Genomic DNA, 19,099 nt, shown 5'->3' on the forward strand with positions numbered 1-19,099 from the left:
TGTGTGTGCACTCAGTTGCATCTGACTGTAACCCCATGGACTGTAGCCCTCCAGGCCCGTGTCCGTGGGATTCTCCAAGCAAGGACATTGGAGTGGGTTGCCATTTCATTCTCCAGGGGATCTTCCTGTCCGAGGAATGGAATCCGAGTCTCTTGCATCTCCTGCAGTGGCAGGTGGATTCTTTACCAGCTGAGCCACCAGGGAAGCCCTTATAAATTACAGACTGTATGAATTACTTAGAATAATCTTGCGGAGATCTTGCTGTCTGATTAGACCTTGTGTGTGTGTTCATCTCAGTTGGGTCCGACTCTTTGCGACCCCATAGGCTGTAGCCTGCCAGGATCCTCTGTCCATGGAATTCTCCAGGCAAGAATACTGGAGCGGTTTGCCATTCTCTTCTCCAGGGGATCTTCCCAACCCAGGAATCAAACCCTGGTCTCCTAAACTAGACCTTGTAGTCCTCCGTAATTCCTGGTAATGCAGGTGGTCTGCACTAGTGATCGGCATGTTTCATTCTTCCCTGTAGCCGCACCATCGAGTCAGCCCTTCCCACACCACTCTGGGCTTGGCTGTGGGGCCTGCTTTGACCAGTGGAACCAGAAGCAAGCTTGGTGCTATGCCCATGTCTCCCTACTCTTAAGTACCAGCTCCCGCCTTGAGGGCTCACCGAGCAAGACGTGAGTCAGCTGAGCCATTCTGGAGCACCAGCCCACAGCTGACCACGGGAGCATAGCTGAGCCCTTCGAGTGTTACAGTGGGGTTTGAGTGGCGCTGCCCCCGCCGAGTATGCCAAGAGTAAGTGTGCTGTGCCTCACCCCCCTTCTCCCTTCACGGGCCCTGAATGGCCCTCTGCCCCCACGGTGCTCGGGCTTCTCCCCACACAGCCGCGGTGGGCTCTGGGGCTGCAAAGTGCAGTGGCAGTGCTGACCTGTGCGGGCCTCTCGGTTCTGCCTTCGGCTGTGCCCACCTCCCAGCTGCTGAAGCCCCCTCGCTCTCCCCCTGATCAGTGCCGGCGCTCCCCGAGGTGTGAGCACCTTCCTCTTCACACCTCCCTCCCAGGGGCACGCACATCCTGTCCTGCTTCCTGCTTTTTTTTTTTTTTTCCTGGGCTGTTGCAGTCCATGGGGTAAGAGAGTCAGACCCAACTTAGCAACTGAACAATAAAAGCTACAAGAAGTCTTTCAATTATGTTACACGAATGATCTGTGTTCTACTCCATGCTTTAAAGCAAAAAAGTTTATTAAGAAATAAGTCCTTTTACCCTCTTGCTTTCTGTTACCCAGTTTCGCTCTGAACAGGCATCATACATACTCCATGGACTGGCACCTTCTGTCCTCTTAATGCGTCCAAGCAAAGAGCCATCCAGACCTCAGCTGATGAGCTGTCTTTCTGTTGCTGTGAAGGCCTGTTACTTTTATGGCACAAAATAGGATTAGGTGCCTTATACTGCTTTGCTCCATTTCACCCAATAACCACACTTTAATTATAATTCCATACTTTCTAAGAATCTTTGGCCTGAAACCCACTCAGTGCTAACCAATTTCTATACTGGTTAGTTTTCCCTGATAGACAGCAGAAGAACTTAATCTTATCTTAAAATGAGAACAAAATGCTGGTGGGGGGACAACCTGGAAAGAACACGAAACATTTTAGCTCTAGGAAGCAGAGCAGTGGGAACTCGGGAAGCATCTTAAAAGTTGTGGCCAAGAGATGATTCATATTCAGCTCCCGCCTGAATCCTGAGGAGAGAGTGTCTGATTGGACTAACGTGAACTGTGTACAAGCTGGTGATGCAAAAACCTCAGGGAATGACATCAGAGCAGCCCAACCAACAGGGAAGGAGTCTGTGTGTGCATGGTTTCTATTTGCATTGCAGACAAAAACAACACAGTTCATGTTAAATTTAAAGAGTTTATGTACTTTTAACTATGCCATATTACAGTTATGAAAATTACATTCTCAATAAACTACAAGGCATAGTTTTCTGAGTACAGAGATCCTCCTCATTCTTTTCAGTTACTGCATAATAATCTACTGAACTGATTTTCCAAAATTAACTAATCAATTTACTACTGCTGGATACTTAAGCTGTTCCAAGTGTTTAAAACTTCTGTGGTAAATGTACATCTATATTTTTGTGCCTGTGCTTTTTGAGAAGATAAATCCCTAGAACTGCAGCAGTGATGAATTCATTACACTTTATATGTTTTACATACAATACCGTGTTCGTGTGCTAGTCATCCAGTCATGTCTGCTTCCTGGTGACCCCACAGACTGTAGCCCACCAGGCTCCTCTGTCCCTGGGATTCTCCAGGCAAGAATACCGGAGTGGGCAGTCATTCCCATATTGCCTTCTAAAATGGCTTTCTACCTATTTACCCTCCCAACGTATAAAAATATGTCACATCTGTAGCAGTACTGGATACTATCCATAATGGGTGTGCTGGTTTGTGCTGGTGGTAAGAACTTTTAAAATTTCCATTTATCTGATCATTAGTGCAATTAAGATTTTCCTTGACTGTTTTCTTCATTTAGAGTTGCTGTCATACTGTGTATTTTATCTGACTTTGTCAGACTGTGTCTCTTACTTGCTGCTTTACAACAGCATTTCTTTTTTAACTTCTTGTTTGGTATTGGGGTATAGCCAATTAACAATCTGATAGTTTCAGGTGGACAGCAAAGGGACTCAGCCATACATTTACATGTATCCATTCTCCCCTGAACTCCCCTCCCATCCAGGCTGCCACATAAAGCAACAGCACTTTTTATAAGGACTATATCCTTTGTAATGTATGTATAAAATACCTGTCATGTGTCTTTTCACTTTGCATACAGTGTCTTATATCATGGAAAAGTTTAAATTTTTTACATGGTCCTACCTAACACTGTCCCCTTCATAACTTCTGGACTCTGTGTCCTGCTTACTAAAGCCTACCTCAAGGTAGAGAGAACTCAAGGGGATAGAAATATTCTACATTCTCTTCTAAGAAATTTAATATTGTGTTTCCTATTATATCTTTAATCTATATGGAATGAACTTCTCTGTAAGGGGTGAAATGTGGATCTGATTTTATTTCCAGCTGGATAATTGTCAAGCACCATTTAAGTAATCTATCTCCCCCACTGACACGTGAAAAATAATTACTTTTGCAAGTAACTAAATTCATGGGGATATATTTTTCAAAAATTTCCTTGTGATGCTTTCCTATTTGCCACTCTACATTGATTTTCAGAACAAAATTGTCAGTGGAAAATTATCCTAAAAGAATTGTGACTGGAATTGACTGAATGTACAGACATGTTTACAGTACTAAAAGTTCCTTCTAGAAAACATGGATCTCCATTTATTCATAACTTCTGTTCTCCTTAACAGAGGTTAGAAGTACTCCAAAATAATCCATTTCAATTATTTTTTTCTGTACTCTAGAACAGCTTATGATTCCTTGAAGGTTCAGCATTAATCTGTGAAACCAGGTGTCTTAAAAAAGGGCTAGACTATTCAAGTTCTCTGCTTCTTCCATTTTAAATATTAGGAATTTTTGCTTTTTGCCTTTACTAAATACAGACTTGCATTATTCCCAGTTATTTTCTAATTCTTTTGTTCCAGTCTTATCCAGAGTTCTAGATACTTCCTAAAACATACTCTATGTATTAGGTCATGTTGACTTTTCTCACCAACAAAGGAATACAGTCATATATGTGGTGGTATAAAGCTTTAAACGTGTTAATGTTTAAGCTTTAACACATGCTAATCCTCATCATTCACATTAAGTTTCAGTTTTAAAAACTGTTATGATCTCCAAGTACATACACTGTCTTCCAGAGTTCACTGCTTAAAAATAGCTTTCAAGCAGACTCTGAAGGACACTGAACTATCATTATAGAGCATTAGTCTGGGTCAGGCACTGTGCTAAGCACTTGGTATGCATCAAGTAGTTTAAATTTTCACACCAAGGGTTTTAAGAGAGTCATACAATTACATTTACATTTGAACAGACCACTGGGAGTAGTGTGAAGAATGAACTTGGAGGAGACAAAAGAGGATGCAGAGAGACCAGTGTTTAGACAATTGGAATAGTCCAGATGAGATGACTACGTTTTCGATTAGGGCAATGAGGATGGAAAGATGTGGATGAATTCCAGAAATACTCAGCAGACATATCCCTAGGACTTGGTGATGCAGGGGGTGGGGAAGAGCTGAGGGCTTGAGATGACTCTGTAGCATGAATTTTATGATGATGAGCAAGGTGTGCACTTTGTCTGAAGACTTCTCCGCATTCTTTACATTCATAAGATCTCTCTCCAGTGTGGATTCTTCTATGTAGATTAAGGTGTCCAATCTGGCTGAAGGTTTTCCTACATTCCTTACACTGATATGGTTTTTCTCCAGAATGAATTCTCTGATGAACAGTAAGTGACTGTCGATGGCTAAAGGCTTTACCGCATGCACTACATTCGTAAGGTTTCTCCCCTGTATGACATCTTTGATGGCAAGTAAGTGATGATTTTGTTCTGAATGCCTTCTCACATTCAACACATGCATAGGGCTTCTGGCCTGTGTGAAGTCTCAGATGCTGAGCACGGGATGAGCTGTCACTAAAAGCCTTCCCACATTCAATGCATTCATAGGGTTTCTCTCCTGTGTGAACTCTCTGATGTTGGATAAGGCGGGTAGCCTGGCTGAAGGCTTTACCACATTCAGTACAATCGTAAGGTTTCTCTCCAGTATGAATTTTATGGTGCTGTGCGAGATGTGCCCTCTGGTTGAAGGCTTTCCCGCATTCCTTACATTCATAAGGTTTCTCTCCAGTATGAATTCTCTGATGAGTAGCCAGCTGTGAACTGATGCTAAAAGCTTTTCCACATTCCTTACATTCATAGGGTTTTTCTCCAGTATGGATCCTCAGATGGCTAGCAAGGTGTATGCTCTGCCTGAAAGCTTTTCCACATTCCCTGCATTGGTAAGGCTTCTCTCCAGAATGCACTCTTTGGTGCTGGGTGAGTGAGGCATGATGGCTGAAGGCTTTCCCACAGATGTCACATTCATATGGTTTCTCTCCTGTGTGAATTCTCTGATGGACGGTCAGGGATGAGCCGTAGCTGAAGGTTTTCCCACACACATTACATTTGTAGGGTTTCTCTCCAGTATGAATCCTCCTGTGCTGAATAAGTCCTATGTGATCGCTGAAGGCCTTGCCACAGTCGATGCAGTCAAAGGGTTTCTCCCCAGTGTGATAATATCTCCAGTGACGGATAAGCGATGTGTTCTGCCTGAAAGCTTTCCCACATTCAATACATTCGTACGGTCTTTTGCCGGTGTGACACCTCTGATGTCGGGCAAAGGACGAGCCATCACTGAAGGCCTTGCCACATTCCTTACATTTATAAGGCTTCTCCCCAGTATGAATTCTCTGATGCTGAGCAAGGTGTGCAGGCTGGCTGAAGGCTTTTCTACACTCCTTACATTTATATGGTTTTTCTCCAGTATGAATTCTTTGATGTTGAATAAGATGTACATTTTGGCTGAAGGCTTTCCTACATTCCTTACATTCAAAGAGTTTTTCTCCGGTGTGTATTCTGTGGTGCTGGACAAGGTGTTGACTCTGGTTGAAGGCCTTCCCACAGTTCTTACACTCATATGGTTTCTCTCCAGTATGAATTCTCTGATGAACAGTAAGAGATGAGCTCTGGGTGAAGGTTTTCTCACATTCATTACATTTAAAAAGTTTCTTTCCTGCATAGACTTTCTTGTGTTTTAATATCATGGAATTTTTGGAAAAGTTTTTTTTATCTGACTTGTGATTATCATAAATATTCTCTTCTATACTGTGTAGAGGAACAAATTTCTCAGGTTTGTTATATCTGTGGTCTATTTCCACAGTGAGGTTTTCTTTAGGAGCGCTTCTTTCTTGCCTGATAAATGTCTCTTGGCTTAACAACTGCCTCTCAAAAAGATCTTCACATTTCCAATTTTCTCCAAAAATAGGACACTCCCGTTCATAGCTTGCAATTCTCTCCATTAACGTATCATCACATACACACTGCTTCAGAGCTAATTCTTGTGTCTCATGTATAGATTCCCAATCTGAAAGATTCAAAAAACCAAATGTTTCCTTTATCATGGGCTATAACAAAGGAAACATTTAACACAGAAGAGGTGATTTGAAAATAATACACTCCACAAAATATATTATGCACAGGCATTTCAACTGAAAAAAATATGTAAGCAGACCCCAGAGAATGAGAGCTCACAGAAGAACATAGAAATGGTAATTTAGAAAGTTAAATGTCGGATAACAGCGTCCTGAAGGTGTGGGTGGCAGTGGCAGTAATATTTTACGCCTGTATTAACCTAACAGGCTATACATGAAACTCTCTTCCTCTGTCCTGTCCCTCTTCATGCCTGTATTAACCTAACAGGCTATACATGAAACTCTCTTCCTCTGTCCTCTCTCTCTTCATGCCTGTATTAACCTAACAGGCTATACATGAAACCCTCTTCCTCTGTTCTCTCCCTCTTCTAGGAGACTTGCGTACACAGCCAGGCTAGCTTTCTTAAAAGACCACTACTACCACATAACTCTGCCACTCAAAAATCTCTGTAGATTCCCTGAAACCACAAATACCTTATGTTTTGTGATTTCTCTTGGAGTTTAGGCAAAATCCTAGAGTCATCTCTTCATGATGAGAAAATAGCATTCCCATAAGCCATTTCCATGTATTTTAATAAAGTAAATGCTCTTCATTTCTCATAGATCCCTGAACTTCAGAGTGCATATTAAGGGATTTTCCCACTCATCATCTTTCTTTCACCAGCCTAGGAAAACTATCACATCTTAATAGGGTTCTGCCACGTGTCTTTTTGTTGGAACTAGTCTTACAGAGATATGTGGGTTGGTATCACTGTTATTAATTAAATGCTTATTTACTACCACATCACTACCTTTCTTATCTTGTGAGATAGAATATAAGCTTTTAGGAAGAAATAAATAAGCCTTATATACTACCACTAAGTCACTTAACATATATCACAGGAACTCAGGCATAAGTAAGAAATTCCTGATAAATCTATAAAGAAGAAATGTGTATAGAAGAGGCGACACTAAGAGAAAACTTTAGGGAAGAGGTGATATCAAGAAATATGATAACAAATTATTGACTAATCCAGTGCTCCCTAGTTTTCTACTCCATGTCAAGCATGGGGAATACTAAAGTAATTAAAGACAGTGGTTCTAGAGAAGTACAGAAAGTTAAGAGCAAGACAAGACCAATAAAGCAAGCAAATTGAGAAGAAAATATATCAAAAACGAATCCATGTGGTAAAAAAGTAAAACCAGTATAAAAGTTCAGAGATGGGAGGGATCACATCTACCAAAGCAATTAAGAAACACGGAGATATTAACAAGCTTCCTGCCCAGGTCATTCATGGTATCAGGAACACCCAAACTTCAATAATTCTAGAACTGGGTCCATGAGAACTCAAGAAACCAATTCCCCATGGTTTTTCTTACTTAGATGGACTGAGGGGAGCAATCCTAGAAAGAGAAAAGCAGAAAGATGACAGCGTCATCTGCTCCTCCCTCAAATTTACTTTTTTGTCGTGTGAAGGTTGTCTTCATTTCCAGCCTCCCACGGAGAGCCGTGGTTGTCCCTTATCTTTTTGGCTTTTCTCAACATGGATGCTGACCTATCTTAATCACTGAATAATACTTAAAGCCAGACTGTCACTCAATGTCCCATCAGACTTACAACAGGCTTCTTTATCCCCTTTCCCTCTTCCTGCATCTGTTCTAACATGGACAGTTATTACCTCTTATCAGGAAAGTTCCTCTTTCTGTTTTCCTCTTTAAGGCTGATAGTAGCTTCCTACATAACCAAACTATAAAGTGTGTCTAAACCGAGCTTATATCCCTCCTAATATTTGGAGGATCCTAGAAGTATAGGGTCCACATCATCCCCAAATGTAAAGATCAAACACTGTTACAGAAGTGAGAGGAGAATTTTATAAAGGCGTAATTATCATGTATGTTCCCAACATTGCCTTGTCTTTGTGAAATTTAGGTTCAGCTGGGGAGGCCAAAAATAAGCACACACCATTACGGGCTCTCCCGAGTGTTACAAAGGAACAGTGGCTTCATAGATCGTACTTGGGTTGGAATAGGGAAATGTTCATTATACGAGGTGGTTAGGAAGGTCTCCAATGAGATGATTTTTAAGCTCTGGCCTGAGAGCCAGACATAGACAGAAAGCCAAGAGAAGCGCATTCTAGGCAGAGAAAACAGGAAAAACAAAAGCCTGAGTGGGAAAGAGCTTGCGAGTTCAGAAAAGGTGCCCTGTGGGCTAGAGCAGTGCTGTTCAACTGCACATCAAGCACTTGCTGAAAATGACAATCCTAAGACACTGCCTGTGATCCAGAGGGGATCAGACTCGGAACTCGGACTGCCTCCAATCTCATCTGGTCTCTCACGGCGTAGAGACTCAGGATGTGGGAATACCTGTAACACATATGGAACATACCTTGATACCTTGCATCATGAAGAAAACTCTGGCCTAAAGTACAGTGAAAAAGCTAAAACATAATGGAAGATAAGGCTGGAAAATTAAGAAGGAGCTTGTAGGATTTGGATTTTTCCTATTTGCAACAGGAAAGCAAAAAATGATTTAAAGTAGCAGGGTATGTTATGATTTGCATGCAGCATCTAATTTTGGAGTTAAGATTTAAAAAACAGAGCAGTTTATGTTAAGTCAGTATATAAAAAGGAAAGAGGGGATGGGAAGGAGCTGGATAAAGATGTTTGCAAAATGAGTTTTTAGAAGAGTCAAGATTGCCGGGAGAAATAACAATCTCAGATATGCCAGTGATACCACTGTAATGGCAGCAAGTGAAAAGAAACTAAAGAGCCTCTTGATGAGGGTGAAAGAGGAGAGTGAAAAAGCTGGCTTGAAACTCGACTTTCAAAAAATTTAAGATCATGCCATCCAGTCCCATCATTTCATGGCAAATAGAAGGGGAAAAAGTGGAAACAGTGACAGACTTCATTTTCCTGGACTCCAAAATCACTGCTGACTGTCACTGCAGCCATGAAATTAAAAGACACTTGCTACTGGGAAGGAAAGCTATGCTAAACCTAGACAGCATATTAAAAGGCGAGACATCACGTTGCTGATAAAGGTCTGTATAGTCCAAGCTATTGTTTTTCCAGTAGTCATGTTTGGATGTGAGAGCTGGACCATAAAGAAAGCTGAGCGCCAAAGAATTGATGCTTTTGAACTGTTCTAGAGAAGACCTGAGAGTCCCTTGGACTGCAAGGAGATCAAATCAGTCAATCCTAAATGAAATCAATCCTGAATATTCAATGGAAGGATTGATGCTGAAGCTGAAGCTCCAATCCTTTGGCCACCTGATGCAAAGAGCCAACTCATTGGAAAAGACCCTGATGCTGGGAAAGATTGAAGGCAAAAGGAGAAGGGGGCAGCAGAGGATGAGATGGTTAGATAATATCACCAACTCAATGGACATGAATGGAGCCAACTCTAGGAGACACTGAAGGACAGGGGAACCTGGCATGCGATAGTCCAGGGGTCAGAGTCAGAAAAGACTGAGAAGATATTTGGGGAGCTCACGCTAAGAAGTCAACTTTCAGTTTTCTTCCAGGTTTGGAAAGCTTGAGAAGAGTTTCTTTTTTTTTTTTCCTTTTAATTAATTTAATTGGAGGATAATTACTTTACAATATTGTGATGGTTTTTTGCCATACATCAACATGAACTGGCCATAGGTATACATGTGTCCCCCTCATCCTGTACCCCCCTCCCACCTCCCTCCCCACCCGAGCCCTCTGGGTTGTCCCAGAGCACCAGCTTTGAGTGCCCTTCTTTGAGAAGAGTTTCTAAGAAGCATAAGAAAGGAGGAAAGATCACCTGTGCAAATGGCTGAGCCATTGCCTAGAAAGGATTCCCCTCTCTGGTTATCCCACACTCACCTGGGAATGGGCTTCTCATCTCATTCTCCATCACCATCCAGGGCTCTTTCCCTTGCTCCAATAAGGAGATGACATATGGCTTAGAGATACAAAGCCCTGCATATAGAAAAAGATATGAAAGTTGGTCATGTTTTGGACATTTCAGCTGGTCCCTTAATTCTGATGGAATGACATGATAGAAATGAATAGTTCAAGGGGTGACAGATTATATAAGGCTTCTGGCGTAGTTTAGCGGGGCTGCCAACAGTCCATCCTATAAAAGTGGAATCATTTTCTAAGAGACTGGAGGCAGAAGTTCAGCCCAGCATTTTTAGAAGATCATTGGACAGCAGTAAATGAGGTAATATAAAGGACCCCTAGAGACAGTTTGGAACTGGCTGGATGGCATCACCGACTTGATGGACATGGGTTTGGGTAGACTCCAGGAGTTGGTGATGGACAGCGAGGCCTGGTGTGCTGCGATTCATGGCGTCGCAAAGAGTCGGACACGACTGAGCGACTGAACTGAACTGAGAGACAGTTTGGAGTTTGAGTTAACTGTCTGATTAAAAAACAAAATCAGTATTCTTCAGAGGAACGTAACAGAATCCTGAATTATTTATAATAATCCTGTATTATTTATAGTGTCCAGGAAAAAATCTAATTACTCCCTAAAAAGTGGAAAAAGTGAATCATACTCAGAAAAAAAGGCATTAATGGAGACCCAACCTGTGACAAGACAGATGCTGGAATCAGTAGACTAGGATTTTAAAACAGCTATTATATCTATATTCAAGAATATAAAGGAAAATATGCTTGTAATACTCTTGGCACCAAAACAGAAATTATAAAAAAGAACCAAGTAAAAAGTCTAGAATTGAAAAATACAGTATCTGAAATTTAAACTTCACTAGATGGTTTAACAAGACGTTGAAGAGGACAAAGCAAGTGGTAGTGAACTTGAAAATGAATCAACAGAGATTATCTAAGCTGACGGAGAAAGAAGATTTTTAAAAGGGAACACATCCTTAGTTACCTAAGGCACAATATCCAAGGTTCTAACGTGTGTGCAAGTGGACTCCCAGAAGGAGAAGAGAGTAGAAAAAAGTTAAATAATGATCAAAAATTTCTCAAATTTGGTGAAAGACATACATTCAGTTTCACAACATTTAGTGAACCACAAGCAAGCAGGATAAAAGGGGCCTCTAGACCAGGGAAAGCTAAACTAGCCAATAAGGCGGCCCTAGGGCTGAAAAGGGCGTTAGTTTCCCTAAGAACATCTAAAGCAATTTTCAGCTTGTGCCTCACGAGTTCACTTTCTGCAAGTTAATAAAAATACACAGGTTTTAAAGCAATATTCCAAATTCGTAACGATCCGGCTATATTCTTGGTGAACTCTGTTAGCTGGTAACACTACTATAGAACAGAGGAGAGAAGCCAGCACAGATCAGTGCGAGTCACAGCGTGCCCTGTGCTCCCACTGACTAAAGGGCACACTCACCAAGTAGCTGACACACACCAAAACCACTGACTCAACCTGAAACGGTCACCAATTCCTGAACATCCTCTTCATTTTCCAGATTCAATTCTGATCGACACATAATAAATTAAAAAAAAAAAAAGTAAGGAGTCCCTAAGGGTCATTCTGAATTATACAGAGGGGATAAAAATCCTCACCCAGTGATACCAGGCTCTGATAGTTCTCCAACATCATACTCCTGTACAAACTTCTCTGAGCAGGGCTCAGCCATTCCCATTCCTCCTGGGAGAAGTCTATTGCCACATCCTTGAACGTCACCAGGTCCTGAAATAACACAAAGACCTTCTGGATCAAGCAAAGCTCATGTCCACACATGACTTCAAGCTTAAGCATTAAGTTGGCCCTACATTATGTGAGAAATAGCCCTTTGAGGGAAAAAACCTTAAACATATAATATTAAATAGTTCTTATTGAAGTTGCTAAATTGTATTGTATACAGTGGTGCTAATCCATTTCTCTTGTGTGTGTGAGTGTGTGTGCTCAGCTGTGTCTGACTCTTTGCCACTCCATGGACTACAGCCCACCAGGCTCCTCTGTCCATGGGAGTTTTCAAGCCTGGGGAAATATGGACAGATGGCCACAGGGCAGTAAACAAGGGCTTCAAGGAAGGATGTGTATCTATGGTCGAACCTTCAAAAGCAACAAAAAAGAATATTTAAGTTGATATTATGGAAATGGTACCCTATGGGATCCTAGTGCCTTAAGGAGAAGAGGCATTGAACTGACATGGCTGGGTTTTTTTTGGTTGACACAATAGAAAATATATGTAGAGTGCAGTAATTTTTTTGGTGGGGGGGGGGGGGGCGGGGCTTGCCGTGCTTCATGGCTTGTGGGATCTTAGTTTCCTAACCAGGGATTGAACCCAGTCCCAGTAGTGAAGGCACAGAGTCCTAACCACTGGAATGCCAGGCAACTGCCGTAGAATGCAACTGTTTTTTAATGCTGTACCATCAAGAATTAGCATGTCACGCCACACCTCAGTGACCTCAACAGCAACACGAGAAAGCACCCAGTGTGGGACTGCAAGTCATCCAACTTGTGTACTAAATTTGAGTACAACAAGCCAGCATCTATTTAGACAATACCAAAATGAAACCAAAAATAGTTATTTTCAGTTTCTTAAAGACAATGCCAGTTATAATCACCAGTAGATTAAGACAATTTTCTTTTCTTTTTTTTTTTTGGTCCATTTTGAGAGGTTCGCAGGTTTTTTTTTTTTTGAATTGAGATATAGTTGACAAATAATATTATATAAGTTTCAGGTATACAATATAGTGTTTACAATTTTTAAAGGTTATACTCCATTTATAGTTATTATAAAATATTGGCTATGTTTACCTGTGTTCTACAATATATCCTTATAGCTTATTTTACACATAATAGTTTATAGCTCTAATTCCCTACCCCTATCTTGTCTCCTCCTTCCCCCTAGTAACCACTACTTTGATTTCTATATCTGTGAGAGTTGTGAGAAAATTTTTAAAGTGTTATGGGCATTTTCATCTTCACATTTATTTCCGATGAAAATACTAAAAATCTTTGTAATGCTCAGTGTTGTCATTTACCACTACATGGATAGAACTAGAGGGCATTATTTAAGTGAAATAAGTCATACAAAGACAGACAAACACAGTATGATCTCACTTAACTGCAGAATCTAAAAAAACAAAACAGAAACTGCCTTTGGATACATACAGAGCTAGAACTGGTAGGTGCCAATGGAGAGGGGAGTACAGCATGGAAAAGTGGAACAGAAAGGAGTGACTTACAGTGCAGAAACCTGGTAATACTACCCCAACTAGGCACTCAGAGTATAGTAATAAGTCACGTTGACAGTATGAACCCTTGATGTATGATACATGATGAAAATGGAACTCTGTGATCTTCCTTCTAAAAATACATTAGTCTAGTTGAATCAGAGGAAAAAACATCAGATTTCAGAGATGTTCTGCAAAATAATCTGAGAGCCTCTCAAAACTGACAAGGTTTTCAATAAGAAGGAAAGTATGGGAAACTGTTACGTACAAGGAGACAGAACTACTGAATGTAATATGGTGCCCTGGATAGGACCCTGGGACAGAAAAAGGACATTAAGTAAAACCAAGGAATGTGAACAAAGCATGGACTTAGTAATAGTCTATCAATGTTGGCTCATTAAGGGCTTCCCTGGTAGCTCTGCTGGTAAAGAATCTGCCTGCGATGCAGGAGATCCTGGTTCAATTCCTGGGTCAGGAAGTTCCCCTGGAGAAGGGATAGGCTACCCACTCCAGTATTCTTGGGCTTCCCTGGTGGCTCAGCTGGTAAAGAATCTACCTGCAATGCGGGAGACCTAGGTTTGATCCCTGGGATGGGAAGATCCTCTGGAGGAGGGCTTGGCAACCCACTCCAGTATCCTTGCCTGGAGAATCCCCATGGACAGAGGAGCCTGGTGGGCTACAGTCCATGGGGTCAAAGAGAGTCAGACATGACTGAATGACTAAGCATAGCACACACCAAACTAATGTAAGATATTAGAAACTGGCGAAGTGGAGTGTGATGCATATGCATAGTCCCTGCTATCTGCAAATTTTCTATTATAAAAAGGATTATTTGTAAAAAATAAGGGGTGTGCTCTCTGGCAGAGGTGGGAACCAGGCCCTTAGATAAGACTGTTGTTGTTCTTGTTCAGTCGCTGTCATGTCCAGCTCTTTGCCACTCCATGGACTGCAGCACACCAGGCTTCCCTGTCTTCACTCTCTCCTGGAGTTTTGCTCAAACTCATGTCCATTGAGTAGATGATGCTATTAACCATCTCATCCTCTGCTGCCCCCTTCTCCTTTTGCCTTCAATCTTTCCCAGCCTCAGGGTCTTTTCCAAAGACTGTTAATCAAGGGATTTTCATAAAGAAAACAGCTTTACCAAGTCCTAAGCAGTAAGACTGCCTTTGGAGGAAGAGATACGGAATAACTAACCTGGGGTATGGCTTTCACTAGTTCCACTGTCATTTTCACCTTCTTTTCCTGGCTTCTCTCTTGGAGAACAGCACTGTCCTGGGAGGGTAAGGCTGGAGGAAAAAGAGTGAGAAGATGAGAACCTCTCTGCACTCCCAGGATCACCAGCGTAAAACTTCTGTCTTCCCCTTCCTCCTCCCAGCCTTCTTTGGTTTCACTGCCCACGTAACCAAGAGATTACAGGCAACCAATGGTGATTGAGGGGTCTAATTTATAACTCTTTCTCTTAAGCTCGAGGTCCTAAATTTGATCTTTTCTAAAAGTTGCATTCCCATTCTTTGGTCTTATTATGAATAAAACCAATGAGATGTGCTAGATACTCTGCATATATTATGTTCTCTCACTTTATTTTAAAAAATAATCCCATGAAATTGTTGCTTTCCCTATTTTATAGATAAAGGTGGACTCTTTCCTTCCCACATCTCCGCTTCATGCTTTGATCCAGTCTACAGTTTGAAAATCTGACTCCTGAATGCCATCAGAGGACAGGGTTATCCTCCTCCTCTTGCCAAACCTTTGCTTTCCTCCATGACAGTGGATCCTTTAGCACCCAATTCTACCACCTTCCCTCTCATCTCTGTCCTCAACCCCTTGGTTTCCCCTCCTTTCTGTCACCCAGAACTGAGGGTGTCCCCTGCTCCAATCAGGAGATCCACGTGCCCCACCTCTTGCTTCTCAGTGGAACTCTTGGGACTGGGAGCAGGGAATTCTACCCCAGGATTCTTATCCTGGCAATACACAATTCCATAAATCAACATGCACAAGGCGGCCAAAGTTATCGACCTTCGAAGCATTCTCCCCCAAAACACCACAGTCACACAGGCGCTGTTACAGCCACATCGGGTGATACACACTGATATAAGGTCTCACACACCCCTGATCACAGGAAGGACACAGTCACAAGCATCCAGTGGAAGGCACATCACTGCAGTCACACCACCGCCTCAGAGAGGTCATGTACAAGCACACATGGTGATCACAAACGTCACACACACAACCCCAATCTCAGTCTCTCACACACCCACGGCCCCTCACCTCTGCCTCACTCACACACGCACACTCCACGACCTCACAGAGGCTGCATTTGCAAACCTCGGAGTGGCGAACCATGGTTCAGTCTCTCTCCTACTCACTTTGGTCTCAACACATTAGTTTTCCTCTCTCTCTCTCACACACACAGTCTCAAAGGTCTCTGTTTCTGAGACACATGGATTTCTCGCGCACATAGATACACAAACACTGCAGTTGCTACCTCTAACACACGCACACACAATACACACTGGTCTCCCTCACACGAGGACAAACAGGCACTGTCACACAATCTCACACGCCGGACACACCAATATGCTCGCGGTCTCTCTCTCACACACACATCAGCCCCTCTCTCCACGATCTCTCAGCCTCTCCCGGGGCCCCCCGCGCTGGCTAACCTCTCACACACCCGTTTCGAACACTCACACCAGCACACCCCGGTCGCACGCTCTGGACGTTCACAGCCCAGTCCTGCCTCTCGCACTCACACACCCCGATTCAGCCGCCCCAGACACCGATCCCGGTCCGAGCCGCAGCCTCGGCGCACCCGCGCGGGCCTCTGGGAAATGTAGTCCGCCCGGCAGCGACCGAGCAGCGGCGTCCAGGCCGGGGCTCCACGGCCGGGCTCAGAGCCGCCCGCCTCGGCGGCCCTGCCTGCCTCTTGGGCTCAGACACTAGACCACCCTGACCAACCCACGAGCCTCCCCCCGGAAGCCAGCCGCCCTCACCCGAAGGACTTCGGCAGCCGACGCCCGGGAGACGAGCGCACAGGGGCCGAACCTCCCCAGGTGGGCGAGCAGTCAGGCGCGAGGGGCGGAGACAGGGCGTGGCTTAGCCGAGGGGGCGTGTTCTTAGGCTGTTGAGACGGAGAGGTGGAACCTTAGCGTCAGAGCGGGAGTGCCTGCGCACGTACGCGATTACGCCTGAGGGGCGGGGCCCAGGATATCGGAGCGGTGACTACGCCGGAGAGGCGGGGCCCGAGGGTTCAGGGGCGTGGCGTGGCTGGGCGCGAGTGTACGCAGGCGCGGAGAATGAGAACTCCCCCTTCCCCTCTCCTGGAAACCAGAAGCGTCCGTAGTTACGGGAACGGACAGTCCTCTGTGAGCTCTGGTGTGCACCTGTGATGTCCCGCTGTCTGTGTCTGTATGACCGCCATGTCGCTCGAGTGCGGTCCTCTGAGCCTGCCCGTGGGAGCGTGATTTTCTTTCTGTTAAGTTTTGGGACCGTAAGATCAGTACGGGATGACTTATTACACCAAATTAGTAGATTTCTCACTTGCAGAATGGGAATGTCGTTATTATCACTCTTCAGAAAGTATTTTCTTTGGAACCTGCACTGGTGTTGAACCCCATTCTGCTCCTGATCACAGTGGAAATGGCCCGTGGTATGAGATACTAAGAAAATAGTAAAATTAGTAGCTGACTTGGAAATTGAAGCAAATAAGGAAAAGCTGCTGCTGCTGCTGCTGCTAAGTCGCTTCAGTCGTGTCCGACTCTGTGTGACCCCATAAGCGGCAGCCCATCAGGCTCCGCCGTCCCTGGGATTCTCCAGGCAAGAACACTGGAGTGGGTTGCCATTGCCTTCTCTGAGAGGAAAAGCCTAAAGGAAATCAATTCTCAATATTCATTAGAAGGACTGATGCTAAAGCTCCAATATTGTGGCCACTTGATGCAAAGAGCCAACTCATTAGAAAGGGCCCTGATGCTGGGAAAGATTGACAGCAGGAGGAGAGGGGATGACAGAGGACGAGATGCTTGGATGTCATCACTGACTCAATGGATATGAGTTTGAGCAAGCTCCTGGAGATGGTGAAGGACAGGGAAGCCTGGTGTGGTGCAGTCCATTGGGTCAAAAGAGTTGGACACGACTAAGTGACTGAACAACAAATGAAAAGCCATTCAGGGGGATACAGCAGAGAAAAAACCCACAAAACTCCCCACCCTCTAAGATCTTACTTTCAAGTGAATGGAAACAAACCACGAGAGAATGAGTAAAATAGTGTATTGAATGGTGAGAAAGGCTGTGAAGAAATAGAAAACAGGGAAGAGGAATAGATAGTAGAGAAAATGAGAATATTTACTGTTGAAAAATGAAGTCAGGGCACTGAAGTCTTTAATCTTCATGCAGCTTTTCATCCTGAATTTCAAGGTCGGCTCATTTAGGAGTAACTCCTTACATGGAATCTACTGTTATATTCTCAGTGGTAAAGAATCTGCCTGCCTGAGACGTGGGTTTGATCCCTGGGTTAGGAAGATCCCCTGGAGGAGGAAATGGCAACCCACTCCAGTATTCTTGCCTGGGAAGTCCCAGGGAAGGAGGAAGCTGGCGGGCTACAGTCCATGGGGTTGAAAAAGAATCGGACATGACTTAAGAGACTAAACAACAATGAGTATGTATTTTTCTTCTCTACACTGGTGCATGCATTTTATAAATGCTTTTATATATGCACTGAAAAGAAAAAAGAAGAAAAATCCTGTGTGCTCAGTTTAGGAATATCCCCTAACACCTATTAATATGATACCCCTTATATCTGTCCTAGTGCTGTTGCTTTGTGTCAGCCTCTGGATTCTTGTTCAAAGGTGACAGGTGCAGTGATGAGATCATTAAAATACGGCAGCTGTAGGAGGAAGTGTGGGAGAAAATTCAGGAAAGCCCACTGGTTGAGTAATTCGAAGCTAAATCTGTGACCAGATCTGGGCACCATTTTTCAGATGTAAAGTATTAAGTCATGGCTGTTTGTTTTTTCACACTTTGCAACATTCAAGCCCCACCCCGCCCCTTGCTAAAGATGTGAACGTGGTGGCATATGTGTCTCTCCCATCAGGAGAGAAGCAAAAGCCAAGAGGTGATCTCTTGGCCTCATCTTTGGCTGTCAGGACACCTGCATTGTAAACCTGGTTTCAGGGCATTAAATGTGAGGGTACACAGGCTCAGGGCCAGTAAAGTCATTTGTGCAGTGCTGCTGTTCATTAGTGATGGCAGCAGAGTAGGATTCAGGTAGGAGTAGGAGGCTAGAGTTCTCCAGATTGCAGGACAATGGTTTCATGTTCTGCTTTTAACTTGTTTTGCTTCCTCCCTGTCTTTAGTTATTCCATCCAAAGAGCTCTTTAAAAAATTGTTTTAATTATAGTTGATTTACAATATTGTGTTGGTTTCAGGTGTACAGCAAGGTGATTCAGTTATACATACGCAAATATCCACTCTTTCAGATTCATTTCCCATTGTTGTTCTTCAGTCACTAAGTTGTGTTCCACTTTTTGAGACTCCGTGGACTACAGCACACCAGGCTCCTCTATCCTTCACTATTTCCGGGAATTTGCTCAAATTCATGTCCATTGAGTCAGTGACAGTATTCAACCATCTCATCCTCTGCTGCCCCCTTCTCCTCCTGCCCTCAATCTTTCCAGGTATCAGGGTCTTTTCCAATGTATCAGCTTTTTGCATCAGGTGGCCAAAGTACTGGAGCTTCAGCATCAGTCCTTCCAGTGAATATTTGAGGTTGATTTCCTGTATGATTGACTGGTTTGATTTCTTTGCAGTCCAAGGGACACTCAAGAGTCTTCTCCAACACCAGAATC

At 43.4% G+C, this 19,099-nt stretch overlaps 1 protein-coding gene across 1 annotated transcript; it reads right to left on the reverse strand.

The window, feature by feature from the left end:
* Positions 1–2,674: 2,674 nt before the first annotated feature.
* On the reverse strand, positions 2,675–16,336 carry LOC105001442 (zinc finger protein 471-like). The gene is given in 6 exon segments (XM_010857705.1): positions 2,675–4,180; positions 4,182–6,085; positions 9,981–10,076; positions 11,637–11,763; positions 14,451–14,542; positions 16,250–16,336. Coding segments are annotated over 5 exon segments (2,358 nt in total). The 5' UTR covers positions 14,484–14,542; positions 16,250–16,336; the 3' UTR covers positions 2,675–3,982.
* Positions 16,337–19,099: the final 2,763 nt, after the last annotated feature.

Source organism: Bison bison, unplaced genomic scaffold (genome assembly GCF_000754665.1).
Source record: "Bison bison bison isolate TAMUID 2011002044 unplaced genomic scaffold, Bison_UMD1.0 scf7180017864383, whole genome shotgun sequence".
In the NCBI taxonomy this organism is placed as follows: domain Eukaryota; kingdom Metazoa; phylum Chordata; class Mammalia; order Artiodactyla; family Bovidae; genus Bison; species Bison bison.